General features: G+C 44.8%; 1 protein-coding gene across 1 annotated transcript in view; it reads left to right on the top strand.

Annotated features, from left to right (window-relative positions):
* DOK2 (docking protein 2) overlaps positions 1–12142 on the top strand; it is a 52335-nt gene extending 40193 nt beyond the window's left edge. The window contains exons 3-5 of the mRNA XM_040346134.1: positions 3140–3242; positions 4193–4362; positions 11094–12142. Of these exons, the coding sequence (XP_040202068.1) occupies positions 3140–3242; positions 4193–4362; positions 11094–11753 (933 nt within the window). The 3' untranslated portion in view covers positions 11754–12142. The remainder of the gene's footprint in view (positions 1–3139; positions 3243–4192; positions 4363–11093) is intronic.
* The last annotated feature ends 8250 nt before the right edge of the window (positions 12143–20392 follow it).

Below are 20392 nucleotides of genomic sequence, written 5' to 3'. Positions count from 1 at the left end.
CCCCTTTTTTTTCTCTTTTTCTTTCTTCTCTACTTTCCCTCTCTTGATCCAAGCACCTCTTGTCTACTCTGGTTCCTGGAAAATGGAAAATAGGATTGGGCAACCCCATACCTTACTCATTAGTTCAACCTTAAGTTTTGTGACGAACTAACTAAAAGAAGATACTTGTATGACATACTCTTTATTTTTATTTACTTGAGACCTATGTATCTCAGACAACGATTTTATTTGCTGGACATGTAAGTTATATGATTGATGTTTTCAATGTCATGGGTGTAATGACTTGGTTTTGCCCTTTCTGGGATTCAATAAAAATTATATTTGAAAAAAATAAATAAAAAAATAATGTTTAATTGCCTATGTATCCAAACATACTACACTGTTATCTATTACACTTGACTATGCTGTGCAAAAATGTTCTCACATCTGTATAATGTGATTATTTTATTCTTTCCTGGACCTTATCAATATTGCACCATTAATAGAAAGTCAGACAACAAATGTAAATCCTGTCTGCATGTCTGCGCGCTTACATAGCAGATTTTTGCAAATATTATTTGTATTTTACTGCTAAAATCAGCAGGCAATTCCCTCCGGCCCCATGACAATCCCCCTGAATGACAAGATTGGACTATGCAGTTTAGACTGAATCAATATAACCTGTTTTTTTCTTTCCTGTAACAATAAGTGTTTACAGAGTTTTGAAAGCTTAAATACAGATGATCAAAGGGAAACAATCTAAAAAAAATGCTGTAGTCTTGAAAAGCAAATATTTTTAGATATGCCAATAAAACCTTATTAAGGGGCGATTATATATATATATTTTTGTTCATTTTATTTTTTAAATGTTGATAACCGTGGGTTCAATTTTTCCATTAATTGTATGAATACTATACTACTGTTAACCCCACAACTTCTATTGTATGCTCTAATTAAGCAGCAAAGCAAAAAGCTGCTACTTGGGATTGTCTTTTAATGGTTTCTAATATAAAAATGAATGTGTCTAGAACAGTCCTAACTCTAATTTTATACACACAATGATGTGACATAAATTAAATGCATCATCATAGCTAAACTCTTTCAAGTCCAGGGATAAACAAAACACCCGTGATCGGACGAAATTTTGAAGCTTTGGTATTTTTTAAACCTCTTAGCTTACCATAATGATTTTCGCACCCTTTTTTAGCCCTTCTGGGGCCCTCATTTGGTAATTTGTTTTTTAATAAGCAGAAAAGGGTACAAAAGTGAAAAAAAATCTGATTTAACTTGCTTATTTCATAACATTGGGAATAGGTCAAGGCAGAAGTAGCAACTGCTTTGGGTACCATGTTGCAGGGGAAAGTGCTGAGGCTGTAGCCTCTCCTGCCTCTGTATCACCCAGCTGTGTTCTGTACTGTTCAAGGCTGAATTCAGTTTTTCAGATTTCACCGGGAGAGTGTCTCTCCTTATTTACTCTGCTGTCAAAGTTACTGCTGCCAGCTTTGTAAACTCTGAACAATTATGCTCTCCGAACATGGGGCAGTTTTACAAATTATGGACAGGAAGGGGTAAAAAAAGATGTACGCCAAAGATTGATGTGTTGGTCTAGACAGAGAAAATTTTTTGGGGTGAAAGCAGCAAATACTGCAAAATAGACCCGAGGCACTTAGTATATCTGGGTACCAAGGTCAAGCAACAACCCTCCTACTAAAGCAGCCTGATTTTTACTGGTGGGGATGGTGGCGTGTCCCTCCCTAACGTGAAAAATCAAAAGTGCCCAGGCTTATATTCCAATTATAGCCCATGAAAAGAGTATGGGGGCCCAGGTACTGCCCCATGGGACATGCACCAATGCAAAAATATTCTCAGGAGAAGTGAAACAGTAATAATTTTAAATTCCTTTAAATATAGTGCATGGGGAGTCCCCTTATGCCGGGTACACACGATTTGATGAACTTTTTTCATCGGAAATTCTGATCATGTGTGGGCCCCATCTGACTTTTTTCCATCAGTGTTTAGAAATAGAACATGTTTTATTTATTTTTCCGATGGAAAAAAAACAATAGGAAATCCCTATCGTCTGTGTGCAACTCCAACGGAGAAAAAAACCACACATGCTCAGAATCAAGTCAACGCATGCTCGGAAGCATTGAACTTCATTTTTCTCAGCTCGTCGTAGTGTTTTACGTAACCGCGGAATTTGGTCTGACAGTGTGTATGCAAGACAGCTTGAATGGAATTCAGACGAAAAATTCCATCTGATTTTAGGCCATCGGAAATTCCGATCGTGTGTACGGGACATAAGGCTGCCTGTAAAGTGGCACATCTGTACTGTGTATAGAACCTGCTATAGCAAAACTGACATTTATAAAGAATAAAAAATTACATTTAAATTGCCGGCAATACAACACCATTTCCGGCAACAGAACTTTTTTTTTTTTAAAAACAGCGTGGGCCCCCCAGGCCATTTGGGAACCCCACACAATTTTTTTTAAAAATACTCCTCTATGGCAAGTTTTAGTTTTGATTCAAGATGCTGTTAGAGTCACAAACAACTATTTGAACTTGCTGGAGAGTTTTGCTAGTTTGAACATTTTAAGAATTAAAAAAAAAATTCTAAATGAAGCCACTTTTCTGCCTATTTGGAAAATGACAGCTTAGGACCCAATTCCAATGTGGGCAATGTGCATCAAAATACAACCCTCCAGCAGCTCATAAAAATAAAAAGCCAATTCTGGCTGCAATATACACCCACTCAGAGGTATTGTGCCACTTTGCTTTTGGGTTGAATGATGCCCAGCATCAATCAACCTGCTTCCTATGAACCCAGAGTGTCAAGGCTCTAAGCTTCGCCTTGCATCACCATCATTTGCCTAAAGTAGAGGGTGAAGAGGACCTGTGACATAACTGGATTGAAGACACCTGAAGAAAAAGGTATGTATACTGACTTTTATAAGGGATGTGGGGGTGCTTCAAGGGGAGTGGGATGCAAGGAAAGGGGAATCCAAGCCCAGAGTTGGGTTTAAATCCTCATTGGTGGGACACCTCAGAAAGAACCCCAATTTTTATAAGTTATTACCATTGTGGAAAAACTTTTGTTCTCAAGCTGCAGTTAAACAAACAACATTTTCTGCAGTTACAAAGCTGTCTTTGATTCCAGGAACGACGGATTCTTGAGAGATCAGGCAGTCAGCCCTTGCCTTCAGAAGGACTACAGCTGCAGGAAAACTCCCTTTACAGCACAAGCCACGAGGCCACACCAGGTAAGAATGATTCTTTCTTATAGAAATGAGAGCTGGACACATCAAAGGAAAGCTTCACTTTCCTTACAAAGTATAATTTATATTGCTACATAAGTCATTTTGTAATTTAACATTAGCTTTTCGCTTCAATTGAAGTCTGGAGTTTGAATTTCATAAAGCTGACAAAATGCAGTATATTTCAAAATCTTTATTTTTTCCACTATGGCAACATAACATTTTTAGACTGAAGCTGGATCCACCTATTTGTGTAATTGCCACTTGGCTTTTCCTGCAAAACTGCACAAAGCTTTAGGACAAATTTTGCATTCTCCAGCAATGTCTTTAAATTTACTGCTATGAAATACTTGCATTTAAAGCTAAGGATTATATTATATTATATTTATATTATATTTTGTCTTTCCTGAACATGGTAATTAATTTTTCAAGTCAAAAATAGGTAAAAGATGTGCAACCAAAAAAGTGCAAACAAACAAAGTGTCCTGGTGTAGAAATGTAAAAATAAATATGAAATTGTGAACCCAAAATAAGTACAGATGGTATTAAACAAAATTAGTGTCCACTACAGCTGATGTTGATTTGCTGTAATCACGGGGGGAGAAGGAAAAAACATCCAAAATTTCAGCCGTTGGTACACATTTAAACAGAGGGGCCGCTTACCAGATCAGGTGGACCTCTATTACGGAGGTCTTAGAAGCTCAACAGACCAGGGGTCACTCAAGGTGTCACTCAAGGGCAGTAGACAGACAGACCCTGATACTTAAAGTATTTAATCTTTAGAGACACTCAGTGCTCTTGAACAGCATATGTGCACATTATGGAGCACTAACATCCTAAAGTACCCTCCCCCAAATATTTTATAATCATTATCAGTATAATGAGTGCTGTGAATTTTCTATTGCTTTTTTATATAGTCTAACTTGAAGTTACCCGCAAGCTTTTTGCATTCACAGGTCAGTTTGCAGTGCGGGTGAGACAGACGGAAGCTTCGGTACGGTGTGGTCTGTCCGGTGTGTACACACTTGTAGCAGAAAGCAAATGCCTGTTGCTGCGAGATCGTCAGGGGGGCAGTCTGCTTTTCAGCTGGCCTTATCCATATCTAAGAAGATTTGGGAGAGACAAGGTAAATAGTTCACTCTTTTTATAACAGCTACACTCTTTTTTTTCATTCAACAGGCGAGTTGAATGAAAAAAATTAGCAGATTGCCCCACCCACATCAAGTGTGTCCTTCCTGCTGAGTTATTGTAGGGTAGTTGTACAGAAGTCAATCTGTAGATCGACTTTTGTACATCCAGCCTACCCATACATGGATTGAAATGTTGATCCATGTAGGGCCAGCTTCAGGTTTGAATGATACCCAGCATCACTCAACCTGGAAGAGTGAGAACATAGTGTGAGTACAGGGCATCATGTGATGGTCTCCTTTGGGAGCGTCACCATTGTGCCCTGCATTCACTGTTTAATGGTGCAGAGAGTGGTGCTGATGTCCTCAGGTCAGTTTTACTGTTAAAGCGGAGTTCCACCCAAAAATGGAACTTCCGCTTATCCCACTCCTCACCCCCTTACATGCCACATTTGGGGACTTCCTGACCCACTTCCTCCTTCCGCCGAAGGGCTGAAAAGGCGATTAAGCTTAATCGCCTTTTGGCAGCCCCTCCCTGTAGGCTATCGCCTAGGACACGTAACAGGTCCTAGGCGATCGCCTGTCCAATCAAACAGCGCAGCGCCGGGCCACGCCGCGCGCGCACAGTGCCGCTCGCGCATGCGCAGTGGGTGCCCGGCCGTGAAGCCGAAAGCTGTCACGGCCGGGTGCCCACAGTGACAATGAAGACGCCGGCCGGGGAGGGGGGGAGAGGAGCGGAGCCCCGGCCGGCGTGTCGCTGGAACGCTGGAGCAGGTAAGTGTCTGTTTATTAAAAGCCAGCAGCTACACTTTTTGTAGCTGCTGACTTTTAATAAACTTAAAAAATGGGTGGAAAACCCCTTTAAATATGTTTATAGCCAATATCTAATTAATTTTGATACATTCCTTTTAAAGCAGAACTTTACCCATAACAACTTGATCAAAAATAATGTTCTTTAACGTAGATCATACATTCCACAATAATAATTATGCTACCAAAATTAGTGTGCGCTGTAAATTGCCTCCAGCATTGCTCCTGTTTCTTCTTGCCGGAGACTGCCATTTTGCTGAATCCCAGAGACCCTAAGCAGCAGTAAATCTTTAGGCTGTCAGCAGATTGGCTTCTAGTGGCTCTGATTTTTGGCACAATGCCAAAAATGAAGAGCAACTGAGCGTGAGCAGGATGAGACAGTGTATTACTGGATTTTAAACAGTGCAGACACTTATTTTTAACCCCTTCCTACTGCCTGGCCCTTTAGGAGGTTATAAATATTGGGAGGTGGAGTCGAGAAATTCAATCATGTGACCACTGTGATTGACAGTCACAACAGTCACATGATCAGAAAGCTCCAAAGTATGCATTGGGAGCTTTCCAGTACCCACGTGTTACTGTGCTGGGTTCGGGCAGGTAGTGCGTACTCAGCACAGTAATGTGTTTACATAGGGCCGCATTTATGCAACCTCTCGATGTTTAAGCCCACCCGCCGAGGGCCCACATATATGCATACGACTCGCAGCAAGGGGGTAATGTTTTTCATAGGTTTCACCTGCAAAGGGGATCAGCATGAAGTGATCTATCAGGACTTTAAGAATAAAAGCATTTTACTTTTTGCATAAAAAAATCTAATATGTTCTTAATAACTAAAATCAAATTATTGCATTAAAAAAACAAAATGCAGACAAAAAATAATAATGTTAAAAAGTATAGTTATTGTGTGTCTTGTCCAAGAATGTGTCTGGGATAAGCGGTGCCGTATGTAGTACAGAGCAGTTGTAACTTGAATCTTTTTGTGATGTCTAACTGACAAATAGAAGAAGAGTATAGGAGAGGCACTAGGTCCACACAAAAAGTGAACCTACGCTTTTCAGAACCCTCCCCCCCCTCCAGTGTCACATTTGGCACCTTTCAGGGGGAAGGGGGGGTGCAGATACCAGTAAAATACAGGTATTTGCACCCACTTTTGGGCATAGACTCCCGCGGGAGTCACGCCCCTCCCCCCGCTGTCTACTGGGAAACACACTGGTCCCAGGAGACAGCGGGGACCAGTGAGGACGCGTAGCGCGACTTGCGCATACGCAGTAGGGAACCGGGAAGTGAAGCCGCAATGCTTAATTTCCTGGTTCCCTCACCGAGGATGGCGGCGGGGGCAGCCGAGAGATGAGCGATTGCTCGGCTTTGGCTGCCGACATCGTGGGCACCCTGAACAGGTAAGTGTCCATTTATTAAAAGTCAGCAGATGCAGTATTTGTAGCTGCTGGCTTTTAATATATATTTTTTAGGCGGACCTCCGCTTTATCACATTAGAACCCTGGTGCCCACCCTGCGGCCCTTTGGTATATGATGTGTGGCCCTTAGACCTCAACCAAAAATGTAACATGTCTACACTGACCCTCATTTCCTTTATTAGGTCTTCAGTTTCTGACAGTCCTCTCAAGCATTACATATATTGAACATTATGTGTGACCCTTTGGTGATGTCAGGTACGGCATTTGAGGCCCTTGATAGCTTATAGGTTAACAAACACTGAATTAGAATCAGTGGCGGAACTACCGCCATAGCGACCCACGCGGGCGCTATGGGGCCCGCAGCTGAGTGAGGATCAGGGGGGCCCGGGCCGGACCTGGCAGGTGGTGGCTGGTGCGGTGCGGAGTATAGTGTAGTGGGAAACGGCTCCCGCAGCTCCATCTGGCTGGCTGGGAGAAGGAGCAGGCAGACCCCCCCTCCCCCAGAGAGTGACCATGTCAATGTCCAGCAGCTGTGGGTGTTAGCTCTCTGCCCGCCCCGCCTCCCTCCCTGGGTGATGTGCAGGCGTGCAGCCATTGGAGGAGCAGGATGAGGGACATTGTGCACAGAGACACCCGGATGGACTAGCCATAGGACACACGCTGGGTCCTGCAGCCTGCCCTGCTTTCCCAGCCTCTCCGCGGTCGTCTGCCGAAGCCCGGGGGTGGAACCAACAGATCAGCTGATCGGACGGGGGACAAGCTGGGGGAGGTCTCCCTGCATGAGCTGTGACTCACAGCCTGTAAGAGATCTCATCTGCTAATCCTGGGACTTGTGACACTGACTGCTGCCCGCTGCCATGTGGAGGGAGCTGATCTGAAGAGAAGTGTACAAGGTAAGAGGTGGTCGGGGAAGCGCTGGGGGTGAAGGATTCCAAGTTCTAGTCAGACCTTATCACTGATGTGTGACTCCCTCCACCTGGCTCCACCCCCTCCTATCCACCTGGCTACACCCCCCTCTTATACACCTGGCTGCAGCCCCTCCTATCCACCTGGCTACACCCCCCTCTTATACACCTGGCTGCAGCCCCTCCTATCCACCTGGCTACACCCCCCCTCTTATACACCTGGCTGCAGCCCCTCCTATCCACCTGGCTACACCCCCCCTCTTATACACCTGGCTGCAGCCCCTCCTATCCACCTGGCTACACCCCCCCTCTTATACACCTGGCTGCAGCCCCTCCTATCCACCTGGCTACACCCCCCATCTTATACACCTGGCTGCAGCCCCTCCTATCCACCTGGCTACACCCCCCCTCTTATACACCTGGCTGCAGCCCCTCCTATCCACCTGGCTACACCCCCCTCATACACCTGGCTGCAGCCCCTCCTATCCACCTGGCTACACCCCCCCTCTTATACACCTGGCTGCAGCCCCTCCTATCCACCTGGCTCTCCATTCCTTTCGTCTGGCTCCACCCCCTCCTATCCACCTGGCTACACCCCCTCTTATACACCTGGCTCCATCCCTCCACCTGGCTGCACCCCCCTCTTATCCACCTGGCTCCATCCCTTTCGCCTGGCTACACCCCCCTCCTATCCACCTGGCTCCATCCCTTTCGCCTGGCTACACCCCCCTCCTATCCACCTTGCTCCATCCCTTTCGCCTGGCTACACCCCCCTCCTATCCACCTGGCTCCATCCCTCCACCTGGCTACACCCCCTCCTATCCACCTGGCTCCATCCCTCCACCTGGCTACACCCCTCCTATCCACCTGGCTCCATCCCTTCACCTGGCTACACCCCCTCCTATCCACCTGGCTCCATCTCTCCACCTGGCTACACCCCCTCCTATCCACCTGGCTCCCTCCCTCCATCTGACTACACATCCCTCTCCTGTACACCTGGCTCCATCCCTCCACCTGGCTACACCCCCTCCTTTCCACCTGGCTCCATCCCTCCACCTGGCTACACCCCCCTCCTATCCACCTGGCTCCATCCCTCCATTTGGCTACACCCCCTCCTATCCACCTGGCTCCATCCCTCCACCTGGCTACACCCCCTCCTATCCACCTGGCTACACCCCCTCCTATCCACCTGGCTACACCCCCTCCTATCCACCTGGCTCCATCCCGTTTGCTTGGCTACACCCCCCCTCCTATCCACCTGTCTCCATCCCTCCACCTGGCTACACCCCCTCCTATCCACCTGGCTACACCCCCTCCTATCCACCTGGCTCCATCCCTTTTGCTTGGCTACACCCCCCTCCTATCCACCTGTCTCCATCCCTCCACCTGGCTACACCCCCTCCTATCCACCTGGCTCCATCTCTCCACCTGGCTCCATCCCTCCATCTGGCTACACATCCCTCTCCTGTCCACCTGGCTCCATCCCCTTACCTGGCTGACCCCCCCTCTCTTGTCCACCTGGCTCCATCCTCCCTCCAACTTGCTGCACTCCTGTCCACCTGTTTCCATCCTTCCACCAGGAGTTCTGGTGCTAAAATTATTGAATTAATGTTGATTATTAATTTTTTTAAAGGGGGGGGGGGGCGCGCAAGTAGCTGGTCTCGCCTTGGGTGCAAAATAGTTTTGCACCAGCCATGCTTGCCGTTGTAGTTTAGTGTCTTAATTTAGTGACTAAATACTATGGGCCAGATTCACAGAAGAGATACGCCGTCGTATCTCTGTGATCCGCCCGTCCTAACTATGCGGCTGATTCATAGAATCAGTTACGCATAGATAGCCAAAAGATCCGACAGGTGTAATTGACTTACACCGTCGGATCTTAGGATGCAATTCTAGGCCGGCCGCTAGGTGGCGATTCCATAGCGGTCGCCGTAAAATATGCAAATGACTAGTTACGGCGATCCATGAAGTTCCACGCGTTCGTCGCAATCTCGTACGTCGTCGCTAGTTGTTTTTTCCCGTCGCAAAGTTACACCTGCTTTAACACGGCTTATCTTTAGATCAGCCATGTTAACGTATGGCCGTCGTTCCCGCGTCGAATTTCGTTTTTTTTTTGCGTAAGACGTCCGGGAATACGAAACGCCGCAACGCACGTCGCCGTTCAAAAAAAACATTGGGGCGCCGTAATTTCGCGCAAAGCACGTTGGGAAATTTTAACACGGAGCATGCGCAGAACGTTCGGCGCGGGAACTTGCCAGTAAATTTCACTTGGAGGGGTTGGCAACACTGGGCCCGGTGAGGATAATAGCATCGCTGGCATGGTCTCCCAGCCAGGGGAAGAGAGAGGAGAGGAAGAGGCGAGCTGTCCATATCAGCAGAGAGCGGAATTGCCCGCTGTAATAGCTTTCATTAGAACTTCCAGTGTTCCCGGGGCTCATGTCACATAGCTCCACCTCTTGGTCCGGCACCTTTGATCGACAGAACGCCGGTCCAGTGTCGGACATGTGACGTCATCAAATGCGTTGGGCTAAGAGGTGGGGCTATGTGACGATGAGCCCCGGGAAGACGGGAAATTCAAATGAAAGCTATTACAGCGGGCAATCCCGCTCTCTGCTGATCCGGCCGGCTTGCCTCTTCCTCTGCACAAGTGAGGCTGTATTGGGCACAGGCAGGCCAGGCTGTATTGGGCACAGGCAATGCTGTATTGGGCACAGGCAGTTCAGACTGTACTGGGCACAGGCAGGCCAGGCTGTATTGGGCACAGGCAACGCTGTATTGGGCACAGGTCATGCCGCATTGGGCACAGGCAATGCTGTATTGGGCACAGGCAATGCTTTATTGGGCACAGGCCAGGCTGTATTGGGCACAGGCAGGCCAGGCTGTATTGGGCACAGGCAGGCCAGGCTGTATGGGGCACGGGCCACGCTGTATGGGGCACGGGCCACGCTGTATGGGGCACAGGTCACGCTGTATGGGGCACAGGTCACGCTGTATGGGGCACAGGTCACGCTGCATTGGGCACAGGTCGCGCTGCATTGGGCACAGGTCGCGCTGCATGGGGCACAGGTCACGCTGTATGGGGCACAGGTCACGCTGTATGGGGCACAGGTCACGCTGTATGGGGCACAGGTCACGCTGTATGGGGCACAGGTCACGCTGCATTGACACTAGGGCGGCTCTGGGGGGCCCCATACAACATTTTGCTATGGGGCCCTGTGATTTCTAGTTACGCCCCTGATTAGAATGTAACTTGAGGATCAAACAAATCAAACAATATTATATACACCATTATAGTTATACATAATGTAATGTTCTTTCTTCTATAAATGCCCTAATAAAGAAATACAAAAAAAAATACGTATTTATAATTTATATGCTTTATAAACCCTATTGCCCAACTTTTCGCAAACCTGCATATTTCAAATAACGAGAAAAAAATCTAAAATTCTGTGAATAAATCCTATTCAGGCTTTTTGATATTTCAAGTTTCTTTTTCCTAAAGTCAAAAAATGGGCACAATTAGTAGTAATTATAGTGATGGTCTTAGATCAAATCCACTAGCAAGGTTACTAAGCATATTCCTTTTTTCTTCACCAACAGACTATGTTTTCATTTGAAGCTGGTCGTCGTTGTACTTCAGGAGAGGGAAACTTTGAATTTGAGACATCCTTTGGATGTCAGATCTTCCAGGCCATTGAATGTGCTATTAAAGCTGGTCACAATGAGGCCTCCTCACCAACTGGCCATGAATACCATGAGGATCTGTCCGCTGGGCCAAGGCAACCTGTGCGTTCTGTTTCTTTGACTATGCCTGCTTCAATCCAACCCCTGTGTCTTCAGAACAAGGTGACCACTAACCCTACAATTCCAGAGAGTGAGTACGCTATTCCTTTTGATAAAGTGGCTCAAAACCTCTTAGCTACAGGATTTGGTGGTCTTCTTGGTCCATCAGCACAGAAGAAGCCGAGAAAGCCTCAGAAGCTTGAGCATATCTATGATGATCCAGAAGCCCCTATTAATCCAGTGTATGATGAGCCAGAGGGCATTAGAGTGGATGCCTGGAAAATTCAAGGTACCGATCCTCATGAAATGGGCTATGAGTTTCCCTATTTACCAGGATGGGATGATTATGCTGTGCCCAGAAGTGGAGGAAAAATGCAAGGTGGAAGAGGTCAGGACGATGAAGATGAGTGGGGAACCCAGGAAAGTGGTGAAAGGGATTATGACAACATTACATTACGTGGAGTTCTGGACAACTAAAGAGGAAAGACTTTTTTTTCCTGCTACAGAATGTTCCAGTCTCATGTATGGAATATCTCATTATTGACTGAACAAAGACTGCTGGTCGCTGACTCTGCTAATAGAACAATGATACAAAGGCACTTAAAGTGCATCTTAACCAAAGAGCACACATGTAATATATTGTATTGCACCAGTCCTTAGATGTAGTTGCTGTAATAATTTTCCTTTCCTTTTTTTTTTGTTTATTTTCAGCTGGTGTTCCTGCCAGTAACACACTTCCTGTCCGAGTGACAACGCTCTCTCACTCTATTGAATGTATGAAGGAACAGCAGAGGACAGAAATAGCCAGATTCAGAGAGAGTTACGCCGGCGTATCAGTAGATACGCCGTCTTAACTCTGAATCTGCGCCGTCGTAAATTTAAGTGTATTCTCAAATTGAGATAAACTTAAATCTAGCTAAGATACGACCGCGGGCGCCGTCGTATCTTAGCTGTCTATTTAAGCCGGCCGCTAGCGGCGTGTACGCTGATTTACGCCTAGAATGCGTAAATCAGTGAGATACGCCTATTCATGAACGTACGCTTGCCCGTCGCAGTAAAGATACGCCGTTTACGTAAGGCTTTTTTTAGGCCTAAAGATATTCCACCAAAAAGATGGAGCCAATGTTAAGTATGGACGTCGGAACCGCATCGAAATTCGTCGTTTGCGTAAGTTGTCTGTGAATGGGGCTGGGCGTAATTTACGTTCACGTCGAAACCAATAAGTCTTTGTGGCGTAATTTGGAGCATGCGCACTGGCATATGTCCACGGACGGCGCATGCGCCGTTCGTTAAAACCGTCAATCACGTCGGGTCACGATTCATTAGCATAAAATACGCCCACCTCTTCACAATTTGAATTAGGCTCGCTTAGGCCGGCACATTTACGCTACGCCGCCGTAACTTAGGATGCAAGTGCTTTGTGAATACAGCACTTGCCTCTCTAACTTACGGCGGCGTAGCGTATATGAGATACGCTACGCCTGCCTAACGTTAGGCAGGTCTACCTGAATCCAGCTAAAAGTGTTTAGGACTAGAGAACACTTCCCCTTCTCTTCTTCATAACATAGGAGGACAGTGTTACCGTATATAGTCCACAGAGCGCTCGGAACAAGGTTAGCTGATAACAGTCACCAGAGACAAAGCACACAGGAACATTTTTGGCAGGAATAACAGACATTTTTTCCAGCTTATGGAACAAATATGACAAAAATCTTTCAATGCCATATTTTACAGAGTAAAAGACAGAAAATAAAGCTGATTATACACTGCAAATTTCAGACAGTTTTTGAGGCTTACATTTGCTCAGTGGGTGGCCATGCTGGCCTGACTCCATTTGATAAAAGTTGATCATTATGCCTCGTACACACGGTCGGACATTTGACCATGCAAAAGTCTGCCGTGAGTACGTCGGAAGTCCGACGGAAAGATAGAAAACAGGTTCTCTATCTAAGGTCCGTCGGACTTCCGACAAAAAAAGTCAGATGGAGGCTACACACGCCGGGACTTTCCGAGAAAAAAGCGTGTCAGACTTTTTTTCTCGGAAAGTCCGGCCGTGTGTACGAGGCATAAGAGTGACTTTTGTCAAAGTAGCGTGCTGGAAATTTTCCTCCCGAACAGCGGCTGCATCTGATGTACAGGTACAATACCACAGTGGGAGATTTGTCCATCCGGACTGTATAGCATGGATGGAGGAGTTGCTTAGTTGTACTGTGTATGGCCAGCTCAGGAGGAATTCATTGCTAGAGTTCATACACACACATGAATGTTTCTAGACTTAATAAGGAACAGCTTAAGTATGATAGCCCCAGTTATCCTTCCATATGATATGAGATATTATAGGCACATACGATTACTATTATGCTGAATTATAATAGCACCTAAGACCTCCATCACTGAATAACAATAATCATGCTTTACTATAATTATAAATATTTTTTTGTTATTACATTTCATCATTAAAATCTTGTGCAAAACCACGTTATGGTGGATAAACACACAATGCTTTTATTTTCTGTAAGAGAGTATAAAAACATAATTTTATGGGAAGAGATGTCCTTCTCACTCAGGGCTTGTTCATACTGCACACCTTTCCATGCATGCTGTTGCTATGTACTATATGCATTGCATTCCCTGGTATCCCTTCTCATTGCAAGGCTGTCCATTACCTAGAATGAAGTGTATGTTTTGTACATCCCAAACAAAGTTTGTACAAAAAAAAAAGGAGCCATGTGATTTACTGAATCGTGCACCACACTGCCCCCTACACTAGCCGCCGGCAATTGACAGCTGTCAGCAGGGCCGCCATCAGGGGGGTAGAGGCAGTACACCTGTAAGGGGCCCAGATGGCAACCCCTTTTTTTTTTTTTATACATTTTTTTTTGTAAGGGGCCAGGAGTTCCCCTTTTTATTAAAGGGCCCAAAGGTCCTCAGGGCCCCCGAATGGCAACCCCCCTTTTTTTTATAAACATTTTTTTTTAATTGTATTTTTTTATATATATTTTTTTATTTTATTTTTTTATTAAAGGGCCCAGAGGTCCCCAGGGCCCCGGATGGCAGACCCCCCTTTTTTTCTATATTTTTTTTTCTATTTCTTTTTCTTCTTTTATCTTTTTATTAAATAGCCCAGAGGTCCCCAGAGCTACTCCCCCTTTTTTTATAATTTTTTTGTCAGGGGCCATGGCAACCCCCCTTTTTTTGTGTTCGTCAACACCCAAACCACCCCGATCAATTCACGACAGAAGCACCCCCCGCTTCTCAATTCGTGGCCCCCTTGATTCTAAATTTTCTCAATTAGTGGCGGCACGCGGCACCCCCCCGCTTCTCAATTTGCGGCAGCCCCCCCGGTTCTCTGCTCCAGGGGGCCCATGCCTGAAGAGCTGTGTAAGGAGCCCCATAAATCCTGATGCTGGCTGTCAGAGTGGTAAAGTGCAATGGCAGCTCTCAGTTGCAGTTCCCATGTTGTAAATTGCTGAATGGCCCAGTTCCTAACATGCCACAGACCGGTACCAGTCCATTGCCCAAGGCTATAGGGTAGCTGGGAAAGGTTGTGCTGAATAGTAGACATGTGCACACTGAAATATTTCGTTTCTGAACTCCCGAAATTAGTTTTTATTTATTTTGTTTAATAAAAAAATGCATTCGTCTGAAAATCTGAATTAATTAAGGTCGAATCTGTCATTGAAGGCTTATGATGTCTGTCGAATGTTTTAAGAAGATTCGACGGAACAGCTAAACTGTACGACGCCGCAATCATACATTTCCGGTCGAATGTTCCGCCTACAAGCTATAGAAGAATTCTAATGTTGTATGACACTAGTAATAATTATATTTATAAATTATTATTACTGGTCAACCAACATTCGAATTCTTCTATAGCCTATGGGCCGAGCATTTGACCAGAAATGTATGATTGCAGCGTCATACAGTTTAGCTGCTTGTCAAATCTTTTTAGAACTTTCGACAGACACCATAAGCCTTCAATGACAGATTCGACGTTTGTATGTTTTTCGCTGCTTCGTCGAATCTTCGTCGTTCATGTCGAATGGTCTACCCCCAACACTGTCTCTATATTATCGAATCTTTTCTATCTATGTCGAATCTTTCCTCTCTATGTAGAATAATCTTGGACTAATAGAGTTAAAGGGGTTGTAATGGTTTGTTTTTTATTTTCTAAATAGGTTTCTTTAAGCTAGTGTATTGTTGGTTCACTTTTTCTTCGATTTCTCTTCTAAATGTTTTTTTTCTTTGTCTGAATTTCTCACTTCCTGTTTCTCTTCAGTAAGCTTGTCCCCATCATCCGAGCGGTGGTTAGTCAGCCAGAACAGCTTACTGAACAGCTTACTGAGGAGGAACAGGAAGTGAGAAATTCAGACAAAGAAAACAAAAAGAAAAACATTTAGAAGGGAAATCAAAGGAAAAGGTACGTGAACCAACAATGCACTAGCTTAAAGGAACCTATTTAGAAAATAAAAAACAAACCTTTACAACCCCTTTAAGGTTAGGCACATTTGACCGCAGATTCGATAGACACAGATTGCTATTGTCACTGTCATGTCGAATCTCCTATCTACATCGAACTGTTGTAGCAACGAAAACGAAAATAAAGCATTTTTTATGTCAGGTCTTTCGAATTTCGAAAATACCCGAAATTCGGATGAAAATGCATTCGGACGAAAACGAATGCACATGTCTACTGAATAGCTGAAGAGCTATTCAGCACAATATCACACCAGAACCTTTCCCAGCTACCCGGATTGTGCGAGGAGCCTGTGGGACGCAATAGAACTGCCAGGACTACTTACTTATGATGAGCATGACTCCCACTTATATCTTGTAAGTGTTTTTAATCTTGTGCAATAAATGTTACTGTTTTAATACTACACTTAGAGAGGTGCCTCCCCCCCCCCCTTGTTTCTTTTAAGTGAAGAGCAGGAAGGAGGGCAGAGGTAAATGTGAATGAATGGACAGAGAACCAATAACATACACATTAATTGTCCTGAGACAGTTTTAATCTTTTGGTGCATATTACTCAAAATATGTCAGGTCACCCGTAGCCAGGTGACAAGTGCACCCCGTTGGGGTCAGGGATGCAGCTCAGGGTAGTGAACCCTATAGCCGACTGCTGCTACCAGGGAGGAAGCGCGAAACCCAAGATCACCCAGGGCGCAGAGTCTAAGACCCAGCTTTGTGTTCACCAGAGCCTCTAGTGGTGAGGGTGGCCTTCGCTGCAGTTGGATCCAGGTCGCGACCCCTGGGATCCCCTAGGTCACACTCCGCAGGGAGAGAGGGGAAGCAGCAGGCAGGACAAACGGTAGTGATGGGTAGGCTGAGGTCAGGGCAACAGGCAGACAAGGGTAACCAAGAGACAGGCAAAAGGTCAGGGGCACAGGCAAACAGGAGAAGTCAAAAACGGTACACAGGAAGACAATCGTGGCACACTGCGGACAGGAACTTAAACAAACAACACTGTTGAACAGCACTGCAGGCCTGTAGTGCAACAGTTAATATAGACTATTGCATATCCATGACAAAATAAGTGTGCATTAAGAATATTGGTGCATTTATCTCCATGTACCGATCTTTGGTAATCCCTCCATTTATATTGTAAAGGCCCCTTCACCTTCACTGCTTGTATAAAGTAAACATTTCCTCTTGGCTGTCCAGCACCAGTGCTGAGAAGAATTCAGGATCCAGAAGAAAGTCTTCAAATAATGATGTTAGTACTAGGGGACCTTCAGTGTGAGCACATCTGCAATACTGGTCCCCTGTACCCAGAAATAGAACCAGTGATGGACTTTAACTATGAGCCCTGAAGGTGTTGTCTTGTTGAAGCTTTTGAGACCCAGTGCATCTGGCATTATATCCTTCTCATTCTCCACAATGCTATTCTTTCCATGTGCAGTCCCCAGGCTGCCATAGTGGAGAGAAACTCCCAAGCAGATATTAAATACCACCCGACTCCCTAAATATGAAGAAGTTTTGCATGTGCTAAATCTTGCCCCTTCCCACTAAGACTATTCCCCTTCATATCTGGTGCCACCGGCTGCCTTCACACATCGATAGAAATAACAAATTATACAAGACCATCAGTCCCATTAGCTCTTTATCTGCTTTCATTCTCTTTACTATCTAGTCCATGACCATGTTCCTATGGTGGCACAAACATGATCTGATTCTACTCCTTCCCTTCCATCACTGTTTTCACTCTACACCTTCTCTTCCCTAGCCATGATCTGATTTTTGCTCTACATCCTTCTCCTTGGCCCTTTGTTACCAACCAATTCTCAGCGAACATCTACCTATTATCTCAATGGTCCATGATCAGTTCCATACCTCCCAACTTTTTGAGATGGGAATGAGGGACACCTGTCAGCAAAAGTATGCAGGCATAGGACACACCCCTTGCCACCCCCCCTTAAAGGAGAATTGTACAAAAATAAAATTGGTTAAACCCACAAGTGCTTTTTTTTAACCACTACTATTCCTTTATATTGGCTTTTAGAATTTACAAATACAGCAATTTAGACATAAGATGAAAGGTTTAGTTCTGAAAACTGTTTTTGATAGATAAAAAGTGCATTGTATATGAAACTATATAGATCAGACCAAAATGAGGGACAAATGAGGAGGAATAAGGGACAGAGGGACATTGCTTCAAATCAGGGACAGTCCCTTGAAGTCAGGGACAGTTGGGAGCTATGTCAGTTCATGTTCAGTCTCCTCTATCCCCTGGCCTTAATCATATCCTACTGTCTTTTGTCTCTACCTCTTGGCCACCATCATCTACTTTTTGTTGTCTCTCTCGCTCAATATCCCTTAAATAACTAACATAATTCTCTCTAAAGGTCAATGACTTTGATGTGATGTCCAGCATGGATTTCAGGATCACATGACAGTCCGAATGCAATTACAAACCCTTTTGGCTGGTAGGATAGCTAAATTATGTATTTATCTGTTTGCCTCCAGTTCAGCTTCAAAGGTATATTACTATATTACTACAGCAACCTGTGAATACGGGTATGACTACAACAGCTCTGCTTGATGGACAGATTTATTTTGAGATTACACAAACTATTAAAGCGGTAGTAAACCACAAAAAATTCTTCTCCCGGCAAGTTAACAGCATAATGTGCTAGTATGCATTGCATACTAGCATATTATTAAAGACTTACCTAAAAACACAGCCCTCCAGTAGAGTGCTATCACTGCTTCCCTGGGGCTTTTATTTTCACGCAGTCTTTCTTCCAGGTTCATGGGCTGTGGCCGTTTGACTGGATGAGCCGTGATGACATCACTCCCACGCATGTCCATGGGAGTCACGGCCTCGGCATGGCTCTCTCTATGGAGGGCACATTATCCATTCAGAGCATCACATCACCGGTGCTGCTAAAGTAAATATCTCCTATATGGTGCACATTTAGAAGATGTTTACTGTACCTACAGGTAAGCCATATTACAAGTTTACTTGTAGGTATAAATTATTACTAGGACTAGAACATTGTGATGGGTGACCTCTCTAGCCAATAAATGATTAAAAAAGCACGAGGGGGCAGATCACCAATAGCTATGAATGCTGGTGCACTACAGTATAGTAAATCTGGCCTACAGGGACCTGCTCCTTGTGTTAAAGGAATACTAAAGGTTCGTTTTTTATTAGATCAATTGATTGCTGTAAGCTAGAGCATTTGAATATCACTTACCTCGTTTTTCCTTTTGACCTCCAAAATACAGTAATCCAGGTTTGAAAATGCCATTTCCTGTCACTCCTTCTTGCTTTCCACCAGCATCTGAGCCGTTTTGCATGGTGGAAAGCAGAATGAGCTCACCCCCTCCCTATGACTACAGCCCTGCGTGAAGATGCTCTCTTATCCCTCACAGGCATGGAGGCTAAGCCTAATGGGAACTGTAGTTCCCATTAGGCCGTGATGTAGCAAGAATGAATGCGCACCGCAAACCAGGAAGTCAGTGAGAATAATGATTCAGGAGTGACGGAGGTGAATAAAACAGCTCGATTTCAACAGGTATCAAACTAGTTATAATGCAAAACATTACTTTTTACTTTATCAGCTACTGTCAGACTTTAATTTAAGAGGAAAATATTTTTGTCTTTAAGTTACAGTTGTGTTTTTTTTTGGGCTACATATTCACTTTGTTGTGTGCAAGGGTATAAAGAGCTTTGAAATACAACAGCAGGATTTTTAGACTGAAACATAAGTATGGCTTGTGCGGTTGTTAATTTTTTTTCGATGTGGGCCGAATCATCCCTTGGTTGGCCTGCAGAGGTCTCTGAAGTTCTGAAACAGGCTTCCTTACGTTGCTGCCTCCTGTGCTTTCATCTCTGGTGTTTAGAGAATTTCATCAGAGTCTTCTGCACTACACGTGATTTTGAACTTTTAAAGAGGTTACAGCAAAATAAATAATTGAAGTGGTTACAAAATACAAGTTAACATGCACCCTGCATTTTCTAAACTCAACACTAGGGGGCTGTAGCTTCCTATCTTTCCTAACAGCTGTAAAGGATATGAGTCCAAAATGGCTATGCGCACATTATATGACATGAGATGAGGGGGGTTTTCTGGAAGTCCTAGTGCATATATATATATATATATATATATATATATATATATATATATAAATAAATAAAATGATTAATGATTTTTGACAATGGAAACCAGGTCCATTGTACTGAGAGTTAAAGCGGGAGTTCACCCGAATTTTTTTTTTTTAACATTAGATTGATGCTCATTTTCAAGGGGAATCAGGTAGTTTTTTTAAAATCGAAGCAGTACTTACCGTTTTAGAGAGCGATCTTCTCCGCCACTTCCGGGTATGGGTCTTCGGGACTGGGCGTTCCTATTTGAATGACAGGCTTCCGACAGGCTTTCGACGGTCGCATACATCGCGTCACGAGTAGCCGAAAGAAGCTGAACGTCGGTGCGGCTCTATACGGCGCCTGCGCACTGACGTTCGGCTTCTTTCGGAAAATCGTGACGTGATGTATGCGACCGTCGGAAGCCTGTCAATCAAATAGGAACGCCCAGTCCCGCAGCCCATACCCGGAAGCGGCGGAGAAGATCGCTCTCTAAAACGGTAAGTACTGCTTCGATTTTAAAAAA

Source organism: Rana temporaria, chromosome 3 (genome assembly GCF_905171775.1).
Source record: "Rana temporaria chromosome 3, aRanTem1.1, whole genome shotgun sequence".
Classification (NCBI taxonomy): Eukaryota; Metazoa; Chordata; class Amphibia; order Anura; family Ranidae; genus Rana; species Rana temporaria.
The sequence above is the reverse complement of the archived record's forward strand: the minus strand, read 5'-3'. Positions and strand labels throughout refer to the sequence as shown.